Genomic DNA, 24,563 nt, shown 5'->3' with positions numbered 1-24,563 from the left:
ATTTTTAATGAACCCATCAAACAAAATTTCTGTGCACTTCCCACGTGTAAGGAATGGATCCAGATGCTGTCTGTGCATGAATGCAAAAGTGAATCAGATTTGGTGCTTAGAATTAGTTGGAGAGGTGATATTTTCATACCCTGTCATACATAAGAAGGCATTAAACGTAAGAGAGAAAAATGCTTGGAAGGCATATCAAATCATGTGTTCTTTTCATAGGTGTGGGGAAGGTAGTAATCAGATAAGGATCTAGAGAAGAAGTAACATTTGATCTGGGATGAAAAGATGAACAAGAATTGTGCATATAGTAAGCAGCCTTTGAATTCTGGCTGCTTTCACTTAGCATGATGCATTTAAAATTCATCCATTTTTTAATGCATATAAGTAGCTCATTCATATTTTTTTTAGCTTTTAAAACATTTCATTATTTTATTATGTAGCAAAGTTGAGGATTAAACTCGGGACTTGTGTTAACTAAGTATGTGCTCTCCCACTGAACTACACCCCAGTCTTATTTTTGACACATAAAGATTGTACAGTGTGATGCTTCAACACATTGTGCAATGATCAAATCAGGGTAATTAGCATAACCATTACCTCAAACATTTATCATTTCTTTGTGGTGAGAACATACAAAATTCTCTTTTCTAGCTATTTTGAAATATACAATGTGTTGTTATCATTTGCTGTAGTCACCTCACTGTGCAGTTATAACTTCAGAATTTATTCCTCCTATTTAACTGTAACTTTGTATGTATTGACCAACCTCTCCTCACCCCCACCCCCAGATTCTGGTAAACACCATTCTACTCTTTTCTCTTATAAGATTAAGTTTTTTAGATTCAAATATGAGATTATCCAGTACTTATATTTCTTGTCTGATTTATTTTACTTAATATCTTCTAGGCTCAAGCATGTTGTTGCAAGTGAATTGATTTCATTCTTTTTATGGACGAATAGTATTCCATTCTGTATACATACTACATTTCTTTATCCATTCATCCATTGATGAATACTTCATTTGATTTATACCTTGGCTATGACAAATGCTGTGAACAGGAGTCCTGATATTTCTTTGATACCATGATTTTATTTCCTCTGTGTGTGTGTGTGTGTGTGTGTAATTCATTTATTAGTCAGCTTTCTGTTGCTTTGATAAATTACCAGAGAAAACTGTCTTAAAAAAGAAAAAATTTATTTGACTCCCAGTGTGAGGGTTTCAGTCCATTGTCACTGACCCCATTGCTGTGGGCTTGTAGTGATGCAGACCATCATGGCAAGGAGCATGTGGTAGAGCTAAACCACTCATCTCATGGTGGCTGGAAAGCAGAGAGAGAAAAAGGAGAGACAAAATAGAGTCCCCAAGGATTGACCCCCAAGGATTCACTTTCTTCAACCAGGTCTCACTTCTTACCGTTTCCACCAACTCCCAGTAGTTCATTCAGCTATGAATTCATTGATGGATTAACCCACTGAGGATACAATCAATTCCCAAAGCTCCTCTTCTGAATGTTGATGCACTGGGGACCAAGCCTTCAACATACCAGCCTTTGGAGACATTCTGGATCCAAACTATAACATATCCACCAATTGGATTCCTGGGTCATAGGGTATTTTTGTTTTTTAATTTTTTGAGATATTTCCATAATGGTTTCCATAATGACTGTACTAATTTACATTCCGAACAGTGTATAAGAAAGAGTTCCTTTTTTGCCACATCCTTTTTAAAATTATGTTCATTCTAACTAGATGAGTTGATATCTCATAGTGGCTTTGATATCTGATGAGTGATATTGTTTTTTCATATGCCTGTTGGCCATCTATATTTCTTCTTTTGAGAAATGTTTATTCAAGTCTTTTACCCATTTTTAAATCAGATTTGGTTTTGGTTTGTTTTTTTGCTAGAGTTCCTCCTATATTCTGGATTAATATCCCTTGTCAGATGTGTAGTTTGCAAATATTTTCTCCTATTCTGTATGCTCTCTTTGCTCTGTTGATAGTTTCCTTTTCTGTGCTGTTCATTCTTTTATATCTGCTGACTCTTTTTTTGGTGCTGGGATTGTACCCAGGACCTTGCGCATGTAAGTTTTCTAACTACTGAGTCACATCCCCCAACCTTTTCATTATTATTATTATTATTATTTTATTTTGGGGGAGAACATGGATTGAACTCAGGGACACTCAACCACTGAGCCACATCCCCAGCCCTATTTGTATTTTATTTGGAGGCAGGGTCTCACTGAGTTGCTTAGCACCTCACCATTGCTGAGGCTGGCTTTGAACTCGCAATCCTCCTGTCTCAGCCTCCCGAGCAACTGGGATTACAGGCATGCACCACTGCACACAGCTCACGACGTTTAATTTTTAAGAAACTGCTGTGCTGTTTTGCAAAATAGCTGTACCATTTTGCATTTCCATTAGCAATATGTTGATGTATTAGTATAACCATCATTTTAAACATTTATCATTTCTTTGTGGTAAGAACATTCAGAATCTTCTCTTCTGGCTATTTTGAAATATGCAATGCATTATTGTTAACTATAGTACCCTACTGTGCTATAGAACAACAAAATTATCCCTTTACTTGCTTCATAGCCTTTCTAACACTTCTTTTTAATTTTTAGCCATTCTGATAGGTGTATGATAATATCTTCTTCTTGTGGTTTCAGTTTGCGTTTTCTTAGTGACTAATAATGTTGAGCATCTTTTCATGTGCTCATTTGCCATTTGCCATTCAAATATCTTCTTTTTTTGGTGGGGGGGCATACCAGGGATTGAACTCAGGGGTACCACATCCCCAGTCCCATTTTGTATTTTATTTAGAGACAGGGTCTTGCTGAATTGCTTAGAGCCTAATTTGCTGAGGCAGGCTTTGAACTCCCGATCCTCCTGTCTCAGTCTTCCAAGCTGCTAGGATTATAGGCATGCACCATCATGCCCAGCTCAAATATCTTCTTTGGTGAAGTATGTGTTTAAGTCTTTGACCACTTTTTATTGAATTGTGCATTTCATTATGATTATTGAGACTATTATTGATTATTGAGTTTTACAAACTCTTTATAAATTCAGGAATGAAGTCCTTCATAGAAACTTTCCTTCCAGTCTGTGGTTTAGCCTCTCATTTTCTCAGCCATGTCTTTTGAAGACCAGAAGTTTTACATTTTGATGAATTCCAATTTATTAGTTTTTAAAATTATTTTATGGATTATGTACTTGGTATTGTATCAAAGAAATCTTTGCCAAACTCAAGGTCACAAAGATTCTCCTCTCCTCTGCTGGATATTTTCTAATTTCAAACTTCACATTTCCGTCTGTGACCCATCTTTAACATTTATTGTAAACCAGGCACTGGGCCTAGAGCTACAGAAACAAAGAGGAATGAGACAGAACCCTTCCTTCTGGGTCTTCTGGGCTGGGGATGGGGAACAAAGTAAACAACATTCTTATGGTGTGAGGAGCTCACCAGGGATGTGGTACCCCTGAGTTCAATCCCTGGTGAGCTTGTGTACACGGTGCTGAGGATGCTCACTGTGGTTTTTGAAGCAGGACTAATCTCCAGGTAAAGACCAGGGACTGAGTTTTACGGAGGCCAGTAGGAGGTAGACAGAAAGCAGAAACCAGGGGTGGGAACCCTGTTTGGGGGTTGGAGTAGCCATGGGGAGGCTGGAGGCTGGATTATAGATTGTTATGTCCCAGTAGCTGTTGGGCATTGGCTGTTCCTGGAGTCTCTATGCATGGTGGCTGGCAGGAGTGGGCAGAGGAGAACAGAGGCCCCATATGGGTCACTCAATGTCCCATATCCTGAAACAAAGAAGAGGCGGGGTTGGCTTTATGATATAGCTCATGCCTTGTTGTTTGAAGGCCAGGACATTGTCAGATGAGACTGTGTCATAAAGAGCTCATCCTTAGGGGGCGGCCGCAGCACTGTTACATAACCATTTCTGTCCCCCACCCTGGGCACAGATCATGTCGTGCAAACTGTACTGGCTGTTCCTTGTAGAATTACTCCTGAGGACTGTGTAAGAAATGTGTCATGACAAGATAATCCCGGGAGCAGCCTGCAAAATAATCCCTCATCTTTGTAGTTCTTGTATATATTTAAAACCTAATACTAGAAGTGTTCGGTGCTGAGGGGAGAGACAGGGCCTATTGCAGGCCCCTGAATAAATTAACCCTGCAAAGCACAGCAGTTGCTTTCATTAGCCAGCTGGCACTACAGGAAGATAGCTAAAGCCTGTGGGTTAGGAAAGAAAATTTCAGGAATGTGAGAACAAAAAGGAAATCAGCTGCATTCAGTGATTTAACTTAATCCGTTAACAATAAAGAAATCCAGAACTCATGGTGCTCTGAGCAATAACTGTCTCCCACAATGTGTGCAAGAGAACACTCTTTCTCTGTTCAATAGAGGGTGTCCCCCACAACCCGGGTACCCAGGGTGATGGTGCAGGCATGAGTTAGACCCCAGAGGGATAATCTCGATTTTGTTTGTGCTTCATTTGTTCCTATAGTCGCTCCAGGTAAATTCTTTCTTCCCCCTGTTTCTACCTGGTGGCCCTAAGGAGTGACATTAATGAACAGACTCAGCCACTCTTCCAGATGTTTGCAGCCATCATGTCCACTACACTTAAGGCCTCTACTGCCCACAGTCCTGAAGATACCTCTCCATAACTTCTGGGCCACAGATGGGAGTCTTTCCCTGGCAGGCTGCTTCCTCCATCACCCTGGGCAGCTTCACTGCCACTGCCCTGTTGCTTTGTAGTTTCAAGGTGCCAGAAAGTTATATCTTCAATAAGAAAGTGCAGAAGGCCCAATAAATCTGGTGGGACACCTCAGAATTTCTTGAGGAACTAGCTCTTTCAATGGTTTTTAATGGCCCTATTCCTAACTACATTTCTTCTCCTAGGCTGAGAGTTCTCCCAGGAAGCTCTTCAGTTCCTCAGACAGACAGTCTGTCAGGAGCTCTCCCTGCCAGCCTCCCCACATGCCTGGGCCACAGCCCTCCTTGTAATTGGGATCCAGTTGAGACCCTCTACTCTGATTTTCAAGCTTGCAAGGTTTAAGGCTGCCTTTGCAGAATTCAATAAGGTCACCATTATAGCAATCTTGTTTCTGTTTGTGGAAGTTCTTCATGAGTATATCAGTGACCAAATGACTCTGAAGGTACTATTATGAAAGGAGAAGACCACCATCATGGAGAAAGAGGAGCCAGAGTCCAGTCTGGTTTTTTTCTCCCGTTTGCTAACATCTGAGGTTTTACCAAGCTCAAACTACACTTTAATTTTAAATTGGTTGTACACACACACACACACACACACAGAGTCAGGAATTGGTCAAAAAAGTTTGGACATTTGTTAGATGAATTCTTTACTTGGCCTCCTGAGGAGAGAGCATATCCTACCTTTGATATCCAATGCAGATGAGTGTGAAGAACTGGTAGAGATGAGTGTCTTTCCGGGGGAAGAAAAAATAAGTAATCATAACTGAAGTAGTGGAGGGGAAATGAGCCACTGGAGGAAGTCCTGTCGTGTGACTCATGAAAATCACTTGATGTAGGATTTATTCCCTCAATGATGGTCAAAGAGTTGACACCAGCTCTTGCCTCTGAATCAGAAGTGGTAGACTGGATGGAATGCTTTCACCATTGCTTGCTTTTCTTGAATTTTTAAGGCACTTCTGCAATAAGTGGACTTGTGAGATGACCTGAGGTTTCTCTCGTGGAGTTCCATTTGCAATATAGTTAGCATGTGTGGTCAGCATGGGCACGTGGCATGCAGGGTCTGCCTCTTCTGAGTTTGCAGAGCTGGTACTGGTTTCTTCTTGGTGATGTCTTCCTGTGGTCAGAAAACCAGTGAGCAGAGGAGGGCAGTGGATGTGGTGAGTGGACAGGCCTCTTCACCCATGGGTGAGGCTTTGTCATAGAGGGTCCTTTATTACATCAATGCTCAGCAGTGCTGGGGGAAAGGGTTTGCCCCTCCCTCTTGGGTCTTAAGAGTTCCAGGGCATTGTGCCCATTGGTGGAGGGCACAGCCGTTGCTGGGTGTGTGGGGTTCTTGCATTGTTCTTAAGAGGAAATAGAACAGAATGAGATAAAACTGGCTTGTTGTCCTGGAAGCTGTACCACTGACATCATAGTGCTTTGCCCTTTGTCCCATCTGACATAGAAGTCTCAGGAAGAAACAGAAAAGGTTGGATAAAAGATAAAGTTCTCACATTCGATATTTTATTCATTCCTTAAATCTGTGGTTACCATCAGCTCCCACTTTATAAAACATCTACCAACAAATTCATTCATGATGTTTCTATTAAGACATCTAGTTAAGCCATAAGCCATAAAAATGTATTATTTTCTTTGACTATGAAACTAGGATGTATACCAAAAAATTATCCTGCCATCCTTCAGGAATAAATTCAGGAAATTAGATGGAGCAGGAAATGACTTTAGAGATTTGGTACTGCATAATTTTAGGGACTATTTCTCAAGCATGACTATAAGTTAATGGGATTAACTTTTATAATATGAATGCTTATACATCAACATGAATGTTATTTTTAAGGTAATAATCCTAGAAGGCTCTATATCAATGGGGTTCTCATTCTGAAAGCAATTTCGGGACCCCCTTTTTTTGCAATGGTTAGAGACATTCATAAGTCTTACAGAAAAAGGATTATCATTGCTTTCTATTCTATTTTGTATTCACCAATTCATTTAGCACCTGCTTAGGTTAGTGCCTCCTATTGTATTGGCAGGGTCCTGTGTTGAGACCTATAAAAGCTTTCTGGTTGGGTGAGGCAGGAGCAAGAAGGTCTCCATATGCATGTCCTCCATGAAAGGGGGAATCTAGTATTCATTGATATTTTGGGAAGCACCTGCTGTGTGCCAGGGAGGCAAAGCCCTTCTATCAACAACTATATTAACTTCTATTACTGTAACAAAATACCTGAGACAATCAATTTAAGAAGGGAGAAGACTTACTTTGGCTCAAGGTTTTAGAGATTTTAGTTAATGGTTGTTTAGGGGATCTATGGTGGCACAGTACATCATGATGGGAGCACATAGTAGAAGAATCTTCCTTCATGGCAGCCGGGAAGCAAAGAGAGAGGAAGGACCTGAGGTCCCAGTATCCCCTTGCCAATGACCTAACTTCCTCCCACTAGGCTCTACCAGAGTCTTAAAGGTTTCACCATCTCCTGATAGCACCACAGACTGGGGACCAAGCCTTCAGTTCATGGACCTTTTGGGGGACACTTCAAATCCAAATATAGCACCCACATTCCATGGTGGAGGGAGGCAGATAATTAATGGCAGATAAATCAGTTATGGTGAAAGTCTTCATTTGGTGATAAAAGCTCAGAAGAAATAAGACCACAATCAAGGTGATCTGTCACATTGGATGAGAGAGCTACTCTACAAAGTGGGAAGAAAAAGTATCTTAGAGGAAATGATTTTGAGAAAAGATCAAAGCACAAAGCCCTTTGGTGGGAACCAGCAAGGCCTATTCAATAAACTGGAAACAACTTTTGTAACTGAAGAAGAGTGATCAGGAAAGAGTGGTCCAAACCAAGGTTGAGAGGTGGGCATGTCCCAGGACCTTGAGGGCCATGACAAAGAGTTTGGCTTTCTGTCCCAAGTGCAGTGGTGATAGGCCATTGGGCATAATGATTTGTAGAGATTTTGTTGTTTGTTTTTGTGCTGGGGTTTGAACCCAGGGCTTCACACATGCTAAGTACACACTCTACCTCTGAATAACACCCCTTCCTACCTTGTGGTATTTTTTAAGAAAATAATAGTTTTTAAAGCTAAAGTTTAACATTTTAATTGCATCATCGTAAATGAAAGAAAAAATTTACAGCTTCATTGAAATATCATTGATGGATAAAAAAAATACATATTTCATGTATAAAATTGGATAAGTTTGAAGCACAGAATGAGCCCTCAGACACTGAATTTTGCTGGTGTCTTGATCTTGGACTTCTCAGCTTCCAGAACTGTGAGCAATAAATTCCTTTTGTTTCTAAATGACCCAGTTGGGTCCACAGCTTGGAAGTGGTGCTACCTGGGCCTATACTTGGAATTGAACAAACTTCTAGGCAATTTGTTGTTGCTGATCTTTTTTTTTTTTTTAAGAGAGAGAGAGAGAGAGAATTTTTTAATATTTATTTTTTTTAGTTTTCGGTGGACACAACATCTTTATTTGTCTGTGGTGCTGAGGATTGAACGCAGCGCCCCGCGCATGCCAGGCGTGCTACCGCTTGAGCCACATCCCCAGCCCCTGTTGCTGATCTTTAAGATCGATGACAACAGCTCCCTGACAGGATAGTCAGGAACATGAGAGATGACTGATATAAGAAAATACTGAACATTGTGCCTGCTTCTTTCGTGTGGATAAATATTACTTAAAAATAAGAAAGAAGTGAAGGGTTTTGAGCAGACAGTGACCAATCCCAGCCCAAACTTCAGAATTCTGTCAGGAATACATAAAGAATGAGCTCCAGGCAGAACTTCAGTGCAAGCCTATGCTGCGACATAGAGGGCTCCCACCCAAAGTGCTTCAAGGAGTTGGATTGGCCGATGTGGGAGGGGAATTTGAGAATGGTAACCCAAGGGCAGAGTCCAAAATGACTCTAAAGTTTGGAGTCTAGGAAAGTAAGAGAAAAGCTATGTTGGTGATAGCAATGGGAAGGTTGGGGGTAAGTCTAGTTATTGAGAGTCTGTTCTGGATCCTTCCACTAAGTCTGGCCATGAGGCTGCCCCCAGGAGGGCTTACAGGCCAGCTGGCACACAGGTAAATGAACAGTCAAGGAGACCCTCCTGGACTTGGGTTGGGGAGGTTTTCTAGAGTGGAGAGGCTTAAGGTCACTTTGGAAGTTGAGTGCTGAGCTGGTATCCTGGGCGTCCTCTGTTGGCTCCCCTACCATCTCTGTGCTCTGCTAAAGACACTGCATCTATGCTCTATGCCTTGCTTTGGCTGGCCCACTGGAGGGAGAATAGAATTTTGACTCCATTGAAAATTTTTTTCTTCTGCTGCTGCCTTCCCTGAGTCTCCATAGTTGGTTGTGTTTTTGTACTAAAGGCCCAAACTCTGAATCCTGGGCCAGTTCCTTCTAGCTTCCAACTGCTTCCTCTACCTACTCCCTTGCAGAGCTAGGGATGATAAGGATCCCAGTCTTAGAGTTTTGCAAGCTTCCCCTTTGCTTCTCCAAAACCCTGCCCACGCCCTTGTCAGCAGTTTCCTCTCGGCAATCCTCAGGTGCCCAGAACTGGGACTGAATAAATAGGGCACAGGGGGAGAGCAACATGGCGGCGAGAGGGGAGGCAGCACTTTCAGTACCTCCTCAACAAAGGGGTCAGAGAGACGCATGGATACGCTTAGATATGACCTGCTGAGAAACTCCTAGCAAAATTCCACTAAAGAGAGACCGGCCGGGAATTGGAAGGATTTTTGGAGGTGACAGTCTGCGCTAGACGAGTGAATCTCCGCCACGCAGCGCAGAGGTCCAGACCCGCCAGCCGCTGCCCGCGCGACTCGGCGACTGTCGGCTGCCTGCACGCGGCCCACGTCAGGGCGGATAGCCTCCGAGGCGCAGCGCAGCAGGAGCGGTGTAGGGACTCTAGGAAGAGGTCTCTCGCCAAGCCTTCATGAAATAGCAAACTGGGAGCTGAAACCAACCAGAGACGGACCAGTCCCACCCCTCCCTTCGGACACTCTGGCAAGGAGCCTGGGGCCTGCCATAGCAGAGTGGTGACATCACCAGAGTTCCGCCGACAGAATTCCTTCCCAGCGGAATCCACATTAGCAGGTGTGTGACTCCCACCCCCCCCAGATACAAGCAGCCAGGAAACCACCGGGGGCGTGTCTGTAGGGAAGCAGAGGGGACTCCAGATCCCCACCTCCCCTTAACACCAGCGGCGACACCCAAGATCTTAGCCGCCAGTTTCTGGGGGCGTGCCCACCAAAGGGGTCCTGAAAAATTTAACTGTTGGTTCCCAGATCACCCCACCACAGCACTGGGGCTTAATTGAATGACAGAGAGGGTGTTCATCGTTCGGGATATAGGACACGCGGTGGGGCTGCAAGTGTAATCAGATCCTTGGGGAACCGCCTCTGGTGAACAGGACCTGGCTGGCTGGCTGGGAGGAGGAACAGGGGGAGGGGCCGGATAAGTGAAAGGGCTCTGGACTAACAGGATTGAGAGACTCCCAGGAGCCACCGTACAGGGATTTCTGTCAGCACATAGAGGGCAGAAGCTCAGCTCAGAGGGCACAGCTCCGCCTATTGGAAGAGAAGAAAATGGGATTCAGCCATAGAACAGGGGATGCCAGCATGGCAGAGATCTGATGTCATCGGAGAGCGGCCGAGGAGAAAACTTCATTGGTGCCAGCGGCGACGGAAACACTTGGTCCCCTGGTAGGGAGGGTGAGTCACAGATACCCGAGTCTCTCTCGCTTTGTCGTCGAGCCAGAGGCGAGGAGAGGGGCCGCCGCCCACGCCCGCAAGGTAGGAAGACCTGCGACCAACCTGCAGATCAGGCCCAGCGGTCTGCAGGCGTGGTAAGAGGGGCAGGGCAGAGCCACCGCCCGCGCTGGCAAGGTAAGCAGACCTGCGACAGACCTGTGGATCAGGCCCAGCGGCCTGCCAGCGTGGTACACACTTCACCCCAACTGGAGTAGGGGCAGAGCAGAGCCTTAGCCCGCGCCCAGATCAGGCCCAGTGGCTCGCCTGTGTGGTGGTCAAGTGACCCCAATTGGAGTGGGGGCGGAGCGGAACTGACACCCTTGCCCACAAGGTGGGCAGACCTGCGACCAACCTGCAGATCAGGCCTAGCGGTCCCCGGGCGTGGTAGGAGGGGCAGGGCAGAGCCTTCGCCCCCACCTGCAAGGTAGGCAGACCTGCGACAGAACAGCGGATCAGGCCCAGGGGTCCGCGGGCGTGGTAGACACCTCACACCAATTGGAGGAGGGGCAGAGCAGAGCCCCTGCGCACACCTGCAAGGGAGAATTTTCAACTATACAAGAGCAACATAAATATATAGGGGGGGGAAAAATTTCAAAAACACAACAGTTTCACCAAGAAGAAAGAAACGCAAGCAGTATGAAAAGACAAGGAAAGAAAGGACTACAAGCAATGCAGGTCAGCTCAACTTTAGAAGAGGTAACAGCTGCAGCAGATGGAATGTCAGATAAAGAATTCAGGATATATATGCTTCAGATGATCTGGAGTATCAAGGAAGAAATTAGACAGCAAAATCAGACAATGAAAGATCACTTCGACAAGGAATTACACAAACAAATCCAGGAAGCAAAGGATCAACTATACAGGGAGATAGAGGTTATAAAAAACAAACAAACAGAAATCCTAGAAATGCAGGAAGCAATAAACCAACTTAAAAACTCAATTGAGAGTACTACCAGCAGAGTAGAACACTTAGAAGATAGAACATCAGACAATGAAGACAAAGTATTTCAACTTGAAAAGAACATAGACAGCTCAGCAAGACTGTTAAGAAACCATGAGCAGAACATCCAAGAAATATGGGATAACATTAAGAGACCAAACTTAAGAGTCATTGGGATACAGGAAGGTATAGAACTCCACACCAAAGGAATGGGCAATTTATTTAATGAAATAATACGAGAAAACTTCCCAGACTTGAAGAATGAGACAGAATCCCAAATTCTAGAAGCCTACAGGACGCCGAATGTGCAAAATTATAAGAGATCCACACCTAGACACATTATAATGAAGATGCCCAACATACAGAATAAGGAGAGAATTTTAAAAGCTACAAGAGAAAGGAAGCAGATTACATTTAGGGGCAAGCCAATCAGGATAACAGCTGATCTTTCAACACAGACTCTGAAAGCTAGAAGATCCTGGAATAACATATTTCAAACACTGAAAGAAAATGGGTTCCAACCAAGAATTGTGTATCCAGCGAAATTAAGCTTCAGGATGGAAGATGAAATTAAAACCTTCCACGACAAACAAAAGTTAAAAGAATATGCAGCTAGAAAACCATCTCTTCAAAACATCCTCAGCAAAACATTACAGGAAGAGGAAATGGAAAATAACAATGAAAACCAACAGTGGGAGGTAGGACAGTAAAGGGGGGGGAATAATCAAAGAGGAAAACAAACCATGTTTAGTAACATAAATAAACAAATATGGCTGGAACAACAACCCATATCTCAATAATAACCCTAAATGTTAATGGCTTAAACTCACCAATTAAGAGACACAGGCTAGTAGAATGGATCTCAAAACAAGACCCAACAATATGCTGCCTACAGGAGACGCATTTGATAGGAAAAGACATACATAGGCTGAAGGTGAAAGGTTGGGAAAAATCATATCACTCATATGGACTTCGGAAAAAAGCAGGAGTGTCCATACTCATATCAAATAAAATAGATTTCAAGCCAAAGTTAATCAAAAGGGATAAAGAGGGACACTACATACTGCTTAAGGGAACCATACACCAACAAGACATAACAATCATAAATATATATGCCCCAAACAATGGCGCAGCTATGTTCATCAAACAAACTCTTCTCAAGTTCAAGAGTCTAATAGACCACCATACAATAATCATGGGAGACTTCAACACACCTCTCTCGCCACTGGACAGATCTTCCAAACAAAAGTTGAATAAGGAAACTATAGAACTCAATAACACTATTAATAACCTAGACTTAATTGACATATATAGAATATACCACCCAACATCAAGCAGTTACACTTTTTTCTCAGCAGCACATGGATCCTTCTCAAAAATAGATCATATATTATGTCACAGGGCAACTCTTAGACAATATAAAGGAGTAGAGATAATACCATGCATCTTATCTGACCATAATGGAATGAAACTGAAAATCAACGATAAAAGAAGGAAGGAAAAAGCATACATCACTTGGAGAATGAACAATAGGTTACTGAATGATCAATGGGTTATAGAAGACATCAAGGAGGAAATTAAAAAATTCTTAGAGATTAATGAAAACACAGACACAACATATCGGAATCTATGGGACACATTGAAAGCAGTTCTAAGAGGAAAATTCATTGCTTGGAGTTCATTCCTTAAAAAAAGAAAAAACCAACAAATAAATGATCTCATGCTTCATCTCAAAATCCTAGAAAAAGAAGAGCAAAACAACAGCAAAAGAAGTAGAAGGCAAGAAATAATTAAAATCAGAGCTGAAATTAATGAAATCGAAACAAAAGAAACAATTGAAAAAATTGACAAAACTAAAAGTTGGTTCTTTGAAAAAATAAACAAAATCGACAGACCCTTAGCGATGCTAGCGAAGAGAAGAAGAGAGAGAACTCAAATTACTAGCATACGGGATGAAAAAGGCAATATCACAACAGACACTTCAGAAATACAGAAGATAATCAAAAATTATTTTGAATCCTTATACTCCAATAAATTAGAAGATAGTGAAGGCATAGATAAATTTCTGAAGTCATATGGTCTGCCCAGATTGAGTCAGGAGGATATAGACAACCTAAACAGACCAATATCAATTGAGGAAATAGAAGAAACCATCAAAAGACTACCAACTAAGAAAAGCCCAGGACCCGATGGGTATACAGCAGAATTTTACAAAACCTTTAAAGAGGAACTAATACCAATACTTTTCAAGCTACTTCAGGAAATAGAAAAAGAGGGAGAACTTCCAAATTCATTCTACGAGGCCAACATCACCCTGATACCTAAACCAGACAAAGACACTTCAAAGAAAGAAAACTTCAGACCAATATCTCTAATGAACCTAGATGCAAAAATCCTCAATAAAATTCTGGCGAATCGGATACAAAAACATATCAAAAAAATTGTGCACCATGATCAAGTAGGATTCATCCCTGGGATGCAAGGCTGGTTCAATATACGGAAATCAATAAATGTTATTCACCACATCAATAGACTTAAGAATAAGAACCATATGATCATCTCGATAGATGCGGAAAAAGCATTCGACAAAGTACAGCATCCCTTTATGTTCAAAACTCTAGAAAAACTAGGGATAACAGGAACATACCTCAATATTGTAAAAGCAATCTATGCTAAGCCTCAGGCTAGCATCATTCTGAATGGAGAAAAATTGAAGGCATTCCCTCTAAAATCTGGAACAAGACAGGGATGCCCTCTCTCACCACTTCTGTTCAACATAGTTCTCGAAACACTGGCCAGAGCAATTAGACAGAAGAAAGAAATTAAAGGCATAAAAATAGGAAAAGAAGAACTTAAATTATCACTATTTGCAGATGATATGATTCTATACCTAGCAGACCCAAAAGGGTCTACAAAGAAACTATTAGAGCTAATAAATGAATTCAGCAAAGTGGCAGGATATAAAATCAACACGCATAAATCAAAGGCATTCCTGTATATCAGCGACAAATCCTCTGAAATGGAAATGAGGACAACCACTCCATTCAAAATATCTTCAAAAAAAATAAAATACTTGGGAATCAACCTAACAAAAGAGGTGAAAGACTTATACAATGAAAACTACAGAACCCTAAAGAGAGAAATAGAAGAAGATCTTAGAAGATGGAAAAATATACCCTGTTCATGGATAGGCAGAACTAACATCATCAAAATGGCGATATTACCAAAAGTTCTCTATAGGTTTAATGCAATGCCAATCAAAATCCCAAAGGCATTTCTTGTAGAAATAGAGAAAGCAATCATGAAATTCATATGGAAAAATAAAAGACCTAGAATAGCAAAAACAATGCTAAGCAGGAAGTGTGAATCAGGCGGTATAGCGATACCAGACTTCAAACTATACTACAGAGCAATAGTAACAAAAACAGCATGGTACTGGTACCAAAACAGGCGGGTGGACCAATGGTACAGAATAGAGGACACAGAAACCAATCCACAAAACTACAACTATCTTATATTTGATAAAGGGGCTAAAAGCATGCAATGGAGGAAGGATAGCATCTTCAACAAATGGTGCTGGGAAAACTGGAAATCCATATGCAACAAAATGAAACTGAATCCCTTTCTCTCGCCATGCACAAAAGTTAATTCAAAATGGATCAAGGAGCTTGATATCAAATCAGAGACACGCCGTCTGATAGAAGAAAAAGTTGGCTACGATCTACATACTGTGGGGTCGGGCTCCAAATTCCTCAATAGGACACCCATAGCACAAAAGTTAATAACTAGAATCAACAAATGGGACTTACTCAAACTAAAAAGTTTTTTCTCAGCTAAAGAAACAATAAGAGAGGTAAATAGAGAGCCTACATCCTGGGAACAAATCTTTACTCCTCACACTTCAGACAGAGCCCTAATATCCAGAGTATACAAAGAACTCCAAAAATTAGACAATAAGATAACTAACAACCCAATCAACAAATGGGCCAAGGACCTGAACAGACACTTCTCAGAGGAGGACATACAATCAATCAACAAGTACATGAAAAAATGCTCACCATCTCTAGCAGTCAGAGAAATGCAAATCAAAACCACCCTAAGATACCATCTCACTCCAGTAAGATTGGCAGCCATCATGAAGTCAAACAACAACAAGTGCTGGCGAGGATGTGGGGAAAAGGGTACACTTGTACATTGCTGGTGGGACTGCAAATTGGTGCAGCCAATTTGGAAAGCAGTAGGGAGATTTCTTGGAAAGCTGGGAATGGAGCCACCATTTGACCCAGCTATTCCCCTTCTTGGTCTATTCCCTAAAGACCTAAAAAGAGCATGCTACAGGGACACTGCTACATCGATGTTCATAGCAGCTCAATTCACAATAGCAAGACTTTGGAACCAACCCAGATGCCCTTCAATAGACGAATGGATTAAAAAAATGTGGCATTTATACACAATGGAGTATTACTCTGCATTAAAAAATGACAAAATCATAGAATTTGCAGGGAAATGGATGGCACTAGAGCAGATTATGCTAAGTGAAGCTAGCCAATCCCTAAAAAGCAAATGCCAAATGTCTCCTTTGATATAAGGAGAGTAACTAAGAACAGAGTAGGGACGAAGAGCATGAGAAGAAGATTAACATTAAACAGAGATGAGAGGTGGGAGGGAAAGGGAGAGAAAAGGGAAATTGCATGGAAATGGAAGGAGACCCTCAGGGTTATACAAAAGAACATACAAGAGGAAATGAGGGGAAAGGGAAAAATAATACAAGGGGGAGAAATGAAGGTCAATAGGGGGGGTAGAGAGAGAAGAAGGGTGGGGAGGGGAGGGGAGGGGGGATAGTAGAGGATAGGAAAGGTAGCAGAACATGACAGTCACAAGTATGGCAATATGTAAATCAATGGATGTGTAATTGATGTGATTCTGCAATCTGTATATGGGCTAAAAATGGGAGTTCATAACTCACTTGAAGCAAAGTGTGAAAGATGATATATCAAGAACTATGTAATGTTTTGAACAACCAACAATAAAAAAAAATAAAATAAAAAAAAAAAAAATAAATAGGGCACAGGATGCTTCCATCGAAATAAATAGGAAAGTCTCTGGGTTTTCTTACAGTTTAGATATTATTCTTTCTTCTTCTGCAGTAGATCCTTTTATTTTTTTATTTTTTTTGGGGGGGGGGTACCAAATTTCTTTATTTGAAGGAATGGTACAAATTAAAGAACATAAGTGGAGTGCTCGCGGGGCCGTGGTGGAGGGCATCGTGCTGCCCTGACCGCTCTGACTTACCCGTGGGTGGGTGCACTCGCCCACCTGAGTCGCGGCGGGGACTGCAGGGCAGCCTGGGCTGCACGCTCAGTCGCCTCTTGGAAGAGGCAGCCGATCTCGGCTCGGAGATGGAGAGCGGGCGAAGTTGAGGAGCCCCCCACCCACGCTGCGCTTTTCCTGACAGAGGTGCTCTGCCCCCTCCAGGGGGTGTCCTCCAGCTTCTCTGCCCCAGGCGCTGCAGCCAGCGGTGTGTCACGCGTGCTTGTTTGCAAAGGGAGCCGCCCCGGGGAGAAGATTCGGAGGAGAGTTGTTTCCCCTGGGGAGACCTGCAGCCCAGCGGAGCGGTTCGGGCGGCCTGGATGCGCAGGACCCAGCCCCGCAGCCGCTGACGCCCGGCAGCGGCGAAGTTTGGCTGCTGACCCGCTCGGCGCCGGGCCACTGGACAGACGGCCGCCCGGCGGCCGCGGCGGCGGCAGCGATGCCCGTGGGGGGCCTGTTGCCGCTCTTCAGCAGTCCCGCGGGCGGCGGTCTGGGCGGCGGTCTGGGTGGGGGGCTCGGCGGCGGCGGCAGCAGGAAGGGGTCCGGCCCCTCCGCCTTCCGCCTGACGGAGAAGTTCGTGCTGCTTCTGGTGTTCAGCGCCTTCATCACTCTCTGCTTCGGGGCAATATTCTTCCTTCCCGACTCCTCCAAGCTGCTCAGTGGAGTCCTGTTCCACTCCAGCCCCGCCTTGCAGCCGGCCGCCGACCACAAGCCTGGGCCCGGGGCGCGCGCCGAGGACTCAGCGGAGGGGCTACCCCGGCTCCGGGAGGAGGGCGCGCCCGGGAATCCCGCGGCCGCCCTGGAGGACAACTTGGCCAGGATCCGCGAAAACCACGAGCGGGCTCTCAGGGAAGCCAAAGAGACCCTGCAGAAGCTGCCAGAGGAGATCCAAAGAGACATCCTGCTGGAGAAGGAGAAGGTAGCCCAGGACCAGCTGCGTGACAAGGATCCTTTCAGAGGGTTGCCGGAGGTGGACTTTGTGCCTCCCATTGGAGTGGAGAACCGGGAGCCTGCGGATGAAGCTATCCGTGAGAAGAGGGCAAAGATCGTAGAGGTGAGTGCATCATGTCATAATCCCTCCCAGTTGGCTGTTTTTCTGGGAGAAATGGCAAATCTTTGAAACTCTGAAAACTGCAACATTACCCTGTAGTGGGAGATGGAGGTTTTCCTCTTCCACCAGGTGTTATGTCAAAGGTTCTTTCATTTTCCTTTTTTTAGTTTTATAGTAGACGTAGCTAATTACGATATATGCTGAATCCCATTGCTTTTAACTTGCATGCTGTGGTGAGCTTAAGCCATATGAAGTTGGTGTTAATACATCGGCTGGTGATAGACAAACCTCTACTGGCTGTATACATTTAGTAGTTTGGGTACAGTACAGTGAAGGTACTTTACAGCCCCCCCCCCCCAATATGGCTTGGAAGTGGCTTTAAAGTGAAGCTTGCCAGTAAACTAAAGCATCATTCAACCAGGATGTAAAAGTACTAGCAGCAAGCCAGAGCTCCTTAGCGTTCAGTCATATGGCCCCATTCTGCCAGGTGGCATTTTGTGTGTACTTACAAAGTCAAAAGGTGAAACTGGAGAACTTCCCATCATAGGAGGTATACTATTGTTTACTTTTCAAAAAAATGAAAATTTAGCCAGTCTACTAACTGTATTTCTAGTGCATATTCAGAAATAGGGTATTCCATGTGAAGCAACAGGTTTGCTTCATAACAGCACAATAATAACAAACTTAATCTGGGACAAACATAGACTTTGATAAATCCTCTGTAATTTCTTTATGTAATTTGTAGTTAGAACTCATGTGATTAGTTCATGAGCAGCTTAAAGCTTAAGGAGACCTTAAACATCATTTCAGGCTGTTATTGCAGTGATGAAAGTTTAAGAGTCCAGAGCTCAAGAATCAGTTAGTGATTAGGTAGGGAATTGAATTAGAACCCTGGGACTTCTTCCCAATCACCTGTCACCAGGATGTCTATGGTCTTGCTCCCTTCCAGAGTTGCTGCTCTATGTGAAAGGATGCCAGCCTGGGTTTTACTGAGAATTAAGAGCTGTAGGAACCATATTTAAAGCATGTCATCCCAAATCTTGAGCAGTTTTCTAAAATACATTATGAATGGAGGTAATATTTTTGCCATTTTGAAAAATGATACATAATGTCTGTGAAAATAAATTTTGTGTTTTGATATTGGGTCAGTAATCAGGAAAGGAAGTTTCCTGGTCCCATTTTCAGAGAGGAAACAGAATTTTGAGGTGGTAAAGATGAAGGTTAAGTGGCTGCAGAATAGAGGCTGATAGATTATCACAGCATTTTTACTTTAACATAAGACTAGATGAATCTGGGTAAGCTGTAGTTAAGCAAGTTAAAGTGAATTTGGGTCCTTTTCAGTTTACCCTAGGAAGAGTTCCTTTATCCTCTGCCCTGCACATAGCTTTCTTCAGTAATGCTTCAGCCTTCTGCTTCTTTGAGACTCCTGCTCAGGCACAGAACCAAGACCTGGGGTGGGGGGGGGGTGGATTCTACTCTCCTTAACTACTCTCTAGCAGTTTCCCTTTTCCTTGAAATCCTGTCAGTATCACCAAACCAGGAGGGTGAAACAAAGCTCTGCCTCTTCCCAAACATCCTGCTAGCCTCATCTTCCAGGTTCCGTAAAAATATCCAACCCAAACCATGGGAAAGCAACCCTAAATGATATTTATATGCTTGTTCCCTTTAAACTCGAAGAAAGCAACCTGTGCATTTCATGCCTGTAGTTCATATGAGCTGCCAGTTAGCACACATCACAGTTTTCTGAGTAAGATTTTAAATACCAAAGATGTACAGGTATAAAAAGCTGTTGTTACTGACCAGTAGTGATTAAAAGTGCTTTTACAGCAGAAGCAGTGATACAATAGTAGTCCATTCAGGTTAACAGTACGTGTATCTATTTCTATTGGATCACTTCATATATATCTCTAAATCCAAAGTTCTTAATTTACCATGTTAAGGAAATTTATGTAGTCTCTGTTGAAAGTGTGGTGCCAACATCTTAGCACCAAAATGTGTTGAAATTGCCCAGTCTTGCAAAAAGTTGTAGAGTTCAGTGTGTTCTTTAAAATTCCATGTTGTGAAAACCCAAAATAGCCAGCATAATTAGTTGCAGTGGTTGGTCAAAGGCCAATGGGAGTAAAATGGATTATGTTTTTCATCAGATTAGTTCAAGCAGATGTAGTCCTTTGTTTAAAAAAAAAAAAAAAGTAATGCATGCTGCTCTAAAAGAATTTGGTGAGTGAGTGGTTTTAGGAGGAAAAAGTGGTTGCCCATTGTAAGTAAAGCACTAGACTTCATACAAGTAAGATTTGGTTTCATTTACTCCTCTGGGCTTCTTGTAATGAACCAATGAATCTTTGCTTTGGTTTTGTTCTTGTTCCTATGCTTTCTAGATCTTTTTTTAATACTTACATTCTTTATCATACCTGACTGTACCAAAATTTTTATAGTTAAAATTTAGAAAATATAAGTAGGCCTAACATGTTGGGTCTTGGGCTGTAACTTAAGTCAAACTCTTATAAATGTGGCTTGAAGGCAGTTAATACTGTTTTTCATAATGCTAATACAGTTGTGTTATTGGTCCCACAGTAACTTTTTAACAGATTTGTGTTTTAGGGGAGATACTTAACTTCAAATTGGACATTGCCTAGTGCCCTTTCCAAAAAAGATGTTAAGTGACTTCCACTACTAATTTGATGGATGGTAAATCTTTGATGTAATATTTCAAATTAAAATTATGATTTTCCTGGACTTGCCCCTGTGAAAATTCTGTCAATACTCTGTAAATGCATTTACTCTGGAATTTCCCTGAAATTCATAATGTGTACAAAATTCCTATTTATTTTCATGAATTGGATCTTCTTGAAATTATGCTCAAGTTGCCCTTAGCTTTAAAAAGCAGTGTTAGAATAATGAAGCTGGAAGCTAAAATAGCACCATGGAATTTTTAGAAAAATAGTCCATTTTCCCCTTTACTTCACCCCTTTTTAAAAATCAGGAAGTATTCTTAGCTTTTTTTTGGTAGTGGTAGGGAGGTAGGTAGAGGGGTTCTACACAATGAGCTTGCCCTGTCCTTTAAGATTAGAACCCTAATCCAATTTGGAAAGTGAATATTTTATTTTTCCACTTCCTGCAAGTATGAGGATTTCTCAGTAATAGATACTGAAGACAAATTGTCCCTTCTTAAACTGGAGTCCCCACCAACATAAGAGGCAGGTGGGGCTTGTGCAGGTTGTCATCCTTCTATCAAATAAGGCTTTAGGATCCATCAGTTCTTGGGACACAGATATCTGCTCAGTTTTTCAAAAGAGCCTTTTTAAAATTATTATTATTATTAATCCATTCTTGTATAATCATAAATTTAAGGAAAATTTCCATATTGGTGGTGACTGGTTAAAACATATTTTTATTATATTTTACACTAATCTTGTATGTATAGCCTTGGGAAAAGTATATCATTTATATGAACTATTAGCCATGAACGCTTTTGGTAGAGATCAGATGTGGCAATAATCTCAGCAGACTAAAACAAAAGAGAACACTCTTTATTTTCTTTTATTTTTTACAGTAATGAAGATTAAACTCAGAGCCTTGCACATTCTAGGCAAGTGTTCTACCACTGAGCTACATTTCTACCCCAGTTTTACTTAGGTTGCTGGTATAGGTAGTTCTGGTATGGAAAATATTAATTACAAAGTAATAAAAGTGACAGATTGAAGACCTGACCTGAGGGGTTTAGACACCCTTGGGTGCTTCCTTTGAAACTGCTCCCTGCTCTGGGACACACAACATACTGAACAGAGGCCATTGTGAGACTGATCCATTCAGGGGCTCTTCCCCAGACCAGAGAGGACATGGAGTGTTTCTAAAGGTTTCTCTCTTCAACAAGTAAATGAGTCAGTTAAGATTTCCACAGTGTAAGTACCAGAGTAGATGCTGACTGTTGAACATCAATATACAAAATTAAGAAAAGATTGTCAGTGGGTACTTAATTATGTTCAGCTATAAGTTATTGATAATTTCTTCAACAGGAGTATTCTGCCTTCCTGTTAATAGGCAAAGAAGATTCACATAAAAGTACTACATATAGGATTTAGAACTTAGAATTATGAAAGGAGATTGAAAAACATGCATTTTCAAATCAATGTATCATTTCTTTATGACCTAATAAATTGAACTGTGTTGAGAAAAAAAATAAAAAAATAAAAAAATAAAGAACATAAGTGGATGTTTTGGTACAACTTATAGAAAAGGTAAAGGTAACCCCAATATGCATGCACTGCCTTGGTGACCAGGGAAGTCACTTGCACGGCTATGGGAAAGTCAGGCTGAGGTTTAGCTCTCATTATCACTGTCTCCCAGGGTGTGCTTGTCAAAGAGATACTCTGCCATGCCCGATTCTGGGGCTCCCATCTTGCCCAAGTTGGTTACATGGTCACCCAATTCTTTGATGGATTTCACCTGCTCATTCAGGTAATGAGTCTCAATGAAGTCACACAAGTGGGGGTCATTTTTGTCAGTGGCCAGTTTGTGCAGTTCCAGAAGTGACTGGTTCACACTTTTCTCCAAGTGCAAAGCACATTCCATTGCATTGAGCCCACTCTCCCAGTCATCACGGTCTGGTTTCTTGATATCCTGAAGGAAGATTCGGCCACCTGGTTGGTTCTGCAGCTTCATCAATTTCTCAGCATGTTCCCTCTCCTCATGAGATTGGTGAAGAAAATATTTAGCAAAGTTCTTCAAAGCCACATCATCACGGTCAAAGTAGTAAGACATGGACAGGTAGACACAGGAGGCGTAGAGCTCCAGGTTGATCTGGCGGTTGATGGCGGCCTCCGTGTCCTGGTGGTAGTTCTGGCGCACCTGCGAGGGGGACGTGGTAGCCATGGCGGGCGGCTGAGGAGAGGCGCGGCGCTGGAGCGGCAGCGGAGGCCTGGGGCGGTCCGAGGGCGCTGTGAAGAGGTGGCGAAGGGCTGCTGGCTCTGAGCGGCGGCCGGGGTGGGGGTCGAGCGCCGGGTTCCGTCCAAGCACTGTTGAAGCAGGAAACCGCCGCGAAGAACATCTGGCCTGCAGTAGATCCTTTTAAACTGTCCCCAAAGAAAGGGCTCTTGGGGAGGAGGGAAGATGGCGGCGAGGGGAGTGCATTACCCCCGTGTGCTGCTTCACTGTGTGGGAGTATGACAAGTCAGGACGGCTAAAGGATATCTTGTTAGGAATTTCCAGCAATAGTGGGGTGCGCCGGAACCTGGAGGAAGGATTTCCATCGCATGAGGATCGGCTACGGGGACTCAAACGCGAGAGGTTTGTCGCACGGAGGGTAACACTGCTTATTCAGCAAATCGCCCCGCGGCTAGAGTCTGCAAGGCGCGCTGGGATAGAGACGCAGGGTTACAGCGCTGCAGTTTCTGCCAGACGCGCAAGCACCGCACTCAGGGCTGAATTCTGGGTTCGAGACGGGGAAGGAAGCGGTCCATCTCGGTTCTCCACACCGGTCAGACCACAGAGGAGGCCAGCAGCCACCATGTTGGTAAACTGACGTCACCATACCTGTTTTTGACTGACCGCAGCTCATTCAGCCATAGAACAGGTAATTTCAGGCTGCAATTCGCCTGCGGCTTGCAGACAGATTGCTAGGGTTCAGCGCCTGGGGGCTTCTTAAAATCTGATCTTATCGGAGTGAACACGGAGCGCGGGGCGGCCGAGTCCCGGCTCCCGGAACCGTCCCGGAACCGCCCTGGCTCCGGGCTGCGGAGCCTGCGGAGGCTGCTTCTTGGACCCTGCTAATATCAGAGCAAACACGAAACACCAAGAAGCCGAATTCCAGCTCCCGGAACTGAGCCCGCGGGGACTGCTTCTTGGAGCTTACACTTATAGGAGCTTACACCGAGCACAGAGCGGCCGAGTTCCGGCTCCCGGAACCGTCCCGGAACCGCCCTGGCTCAGGGCTGCGGAGCCCGCGGAGGCTGCTTCTTGGACCCTGCTACTATCAGAGCATACACCAAACACTAAGCGGCCGAATTCCGGCTCCCGGAACTGAGCCCGCGGGGGCTGCTTCTTGGAGCCTACACTTATAGGAGCTTACACCGAGCACGGAGCGGCCGAGTTCCGGCTCCCGGAACTTCCCTGGACCGGGGCTAGGAGCCCGCGGAAACTGTGTCTCGGTCCGGGTCCTGCTGAGGGCAGGTCAGGACTCACCCATTGCTTGGGTTGCCTGGCAAGGGGAATGAAATGCTGCCATTCGCATAGGATACCAACATGGCAGAGATCTGATGTCAGCAGAAAGCGGTGGAGGAGAGATCTTCATCAATACCAGCGGTGACATAAGCAGTTGGTCTCCTGGTAAGGGGGGTGAGGCTCAGTCACCCGAGTCTCCTCAATTTGTCCTCGAGCCAGAGGGAAGGAGCCGGGCCGCCGCCAGCCCCCGGAGCAGGCCCAGCGGCTCGCCAGCGTGGTGACCGCGTGACCCCAATTGGAGAGGGGGCGGAGCGGAGCCGCCACCCACACCCGCCAGGTGGGCAGACCCACGACCCAGTAGTACATGGGCGTGGTAGGAGGGGCAGGGCAGAGCCGCCCTTCGCGCTTGCAAGGTAAACAGACCTGTGACAGCCTGGCGGGTCAGGCCCAGTGGCCTGCCAGTGTGGTACACACGTCACCCCAACTCGAGTAGGGGCAGAGCAGATCCTTATCCCACGCCCGGATCAGGCCCTGCCGGTGTGGTGGTCACGTGACCCCAATTGGAGTGGGGGTGGAGCGGAACCGCCACCCGTGCCCGCAGGGTGAGCAGACCAGTGATCAACCTGCAGATCAGGCCCAGGGGTCCGCAGGC

The 24,563-nt window shown here is 43.9% G+C and overlaps 3 protein-coding genes across 10 annotated transcripts in view; 2 read left to right on the top strand and 1 right to left on the bottom strand.

Annotated features, from left to right (window-relative positions):
* The window catches only part of Specc1 (sperm antigen with calponin homology and coiled-coil domains 1), a 287,982-nt gene that overhangs the window by 44,428 nt on the left and 218,991 nt on the right, over positions 1-24,563 (top strand). The gene's annotated exons all lie outside the window — the stretch shown is intronic.
* On the top strand, positions 16,639-18,491 carry LOC124077607 (mannosyl-oligosaccharide 1,2-alpha-mannosidase IA-like). Its single transcript, XM_046422047.2, has one exon. It carries the CDS (start codon positions 17,144-17,146, stop codon positions 17,822-17,824), a length of 681 nt encoding a protein of 226 aa, XP_046278003.1. The 5' UTR covers positions 16,639-17,143; the 3' UTR covers positions 17,825-18,491.
* Positions 21,951-22,801, bottom strand: LOC124077608 (ferritin heavy chain-like). The gene has a single exon (XM_046422048.2). The coding sequence runs from the start codon at positions 22,622-22,624 to the stop codon at positions 22,073-22,075; it is 552 nt and encodes a 183-aa protein (XP_046278004.1). The 5' UTR covers positions 22,625-22,801; the 3' UTR covers positions 21,951-22,072.

The sequence above is a fragment of the Marmota monax genome, unplaced genomic scaffold (genome assembly GCF_021218885.2).
Source record: "Marmota monax isolate L192 unplaced genomic scaffold, Marmota_monax_Labrador192_F-V1.1 WCK01_AAM20220418_F8-fsc00311, whole genome shotgun sequence".
Classification (NCBI taxonomy): domain Eukaryota; kingdom Metazoa; phylum Chordata; class Mammalia; order Rodentia; family Sciuridae; genus Marmota; species Marmota monax.
The sequence above is the reverse complement of the archived record's forward strand: the minus strand, read 5'-3'. Positions and strand labels throughout refer to the sequence as shown.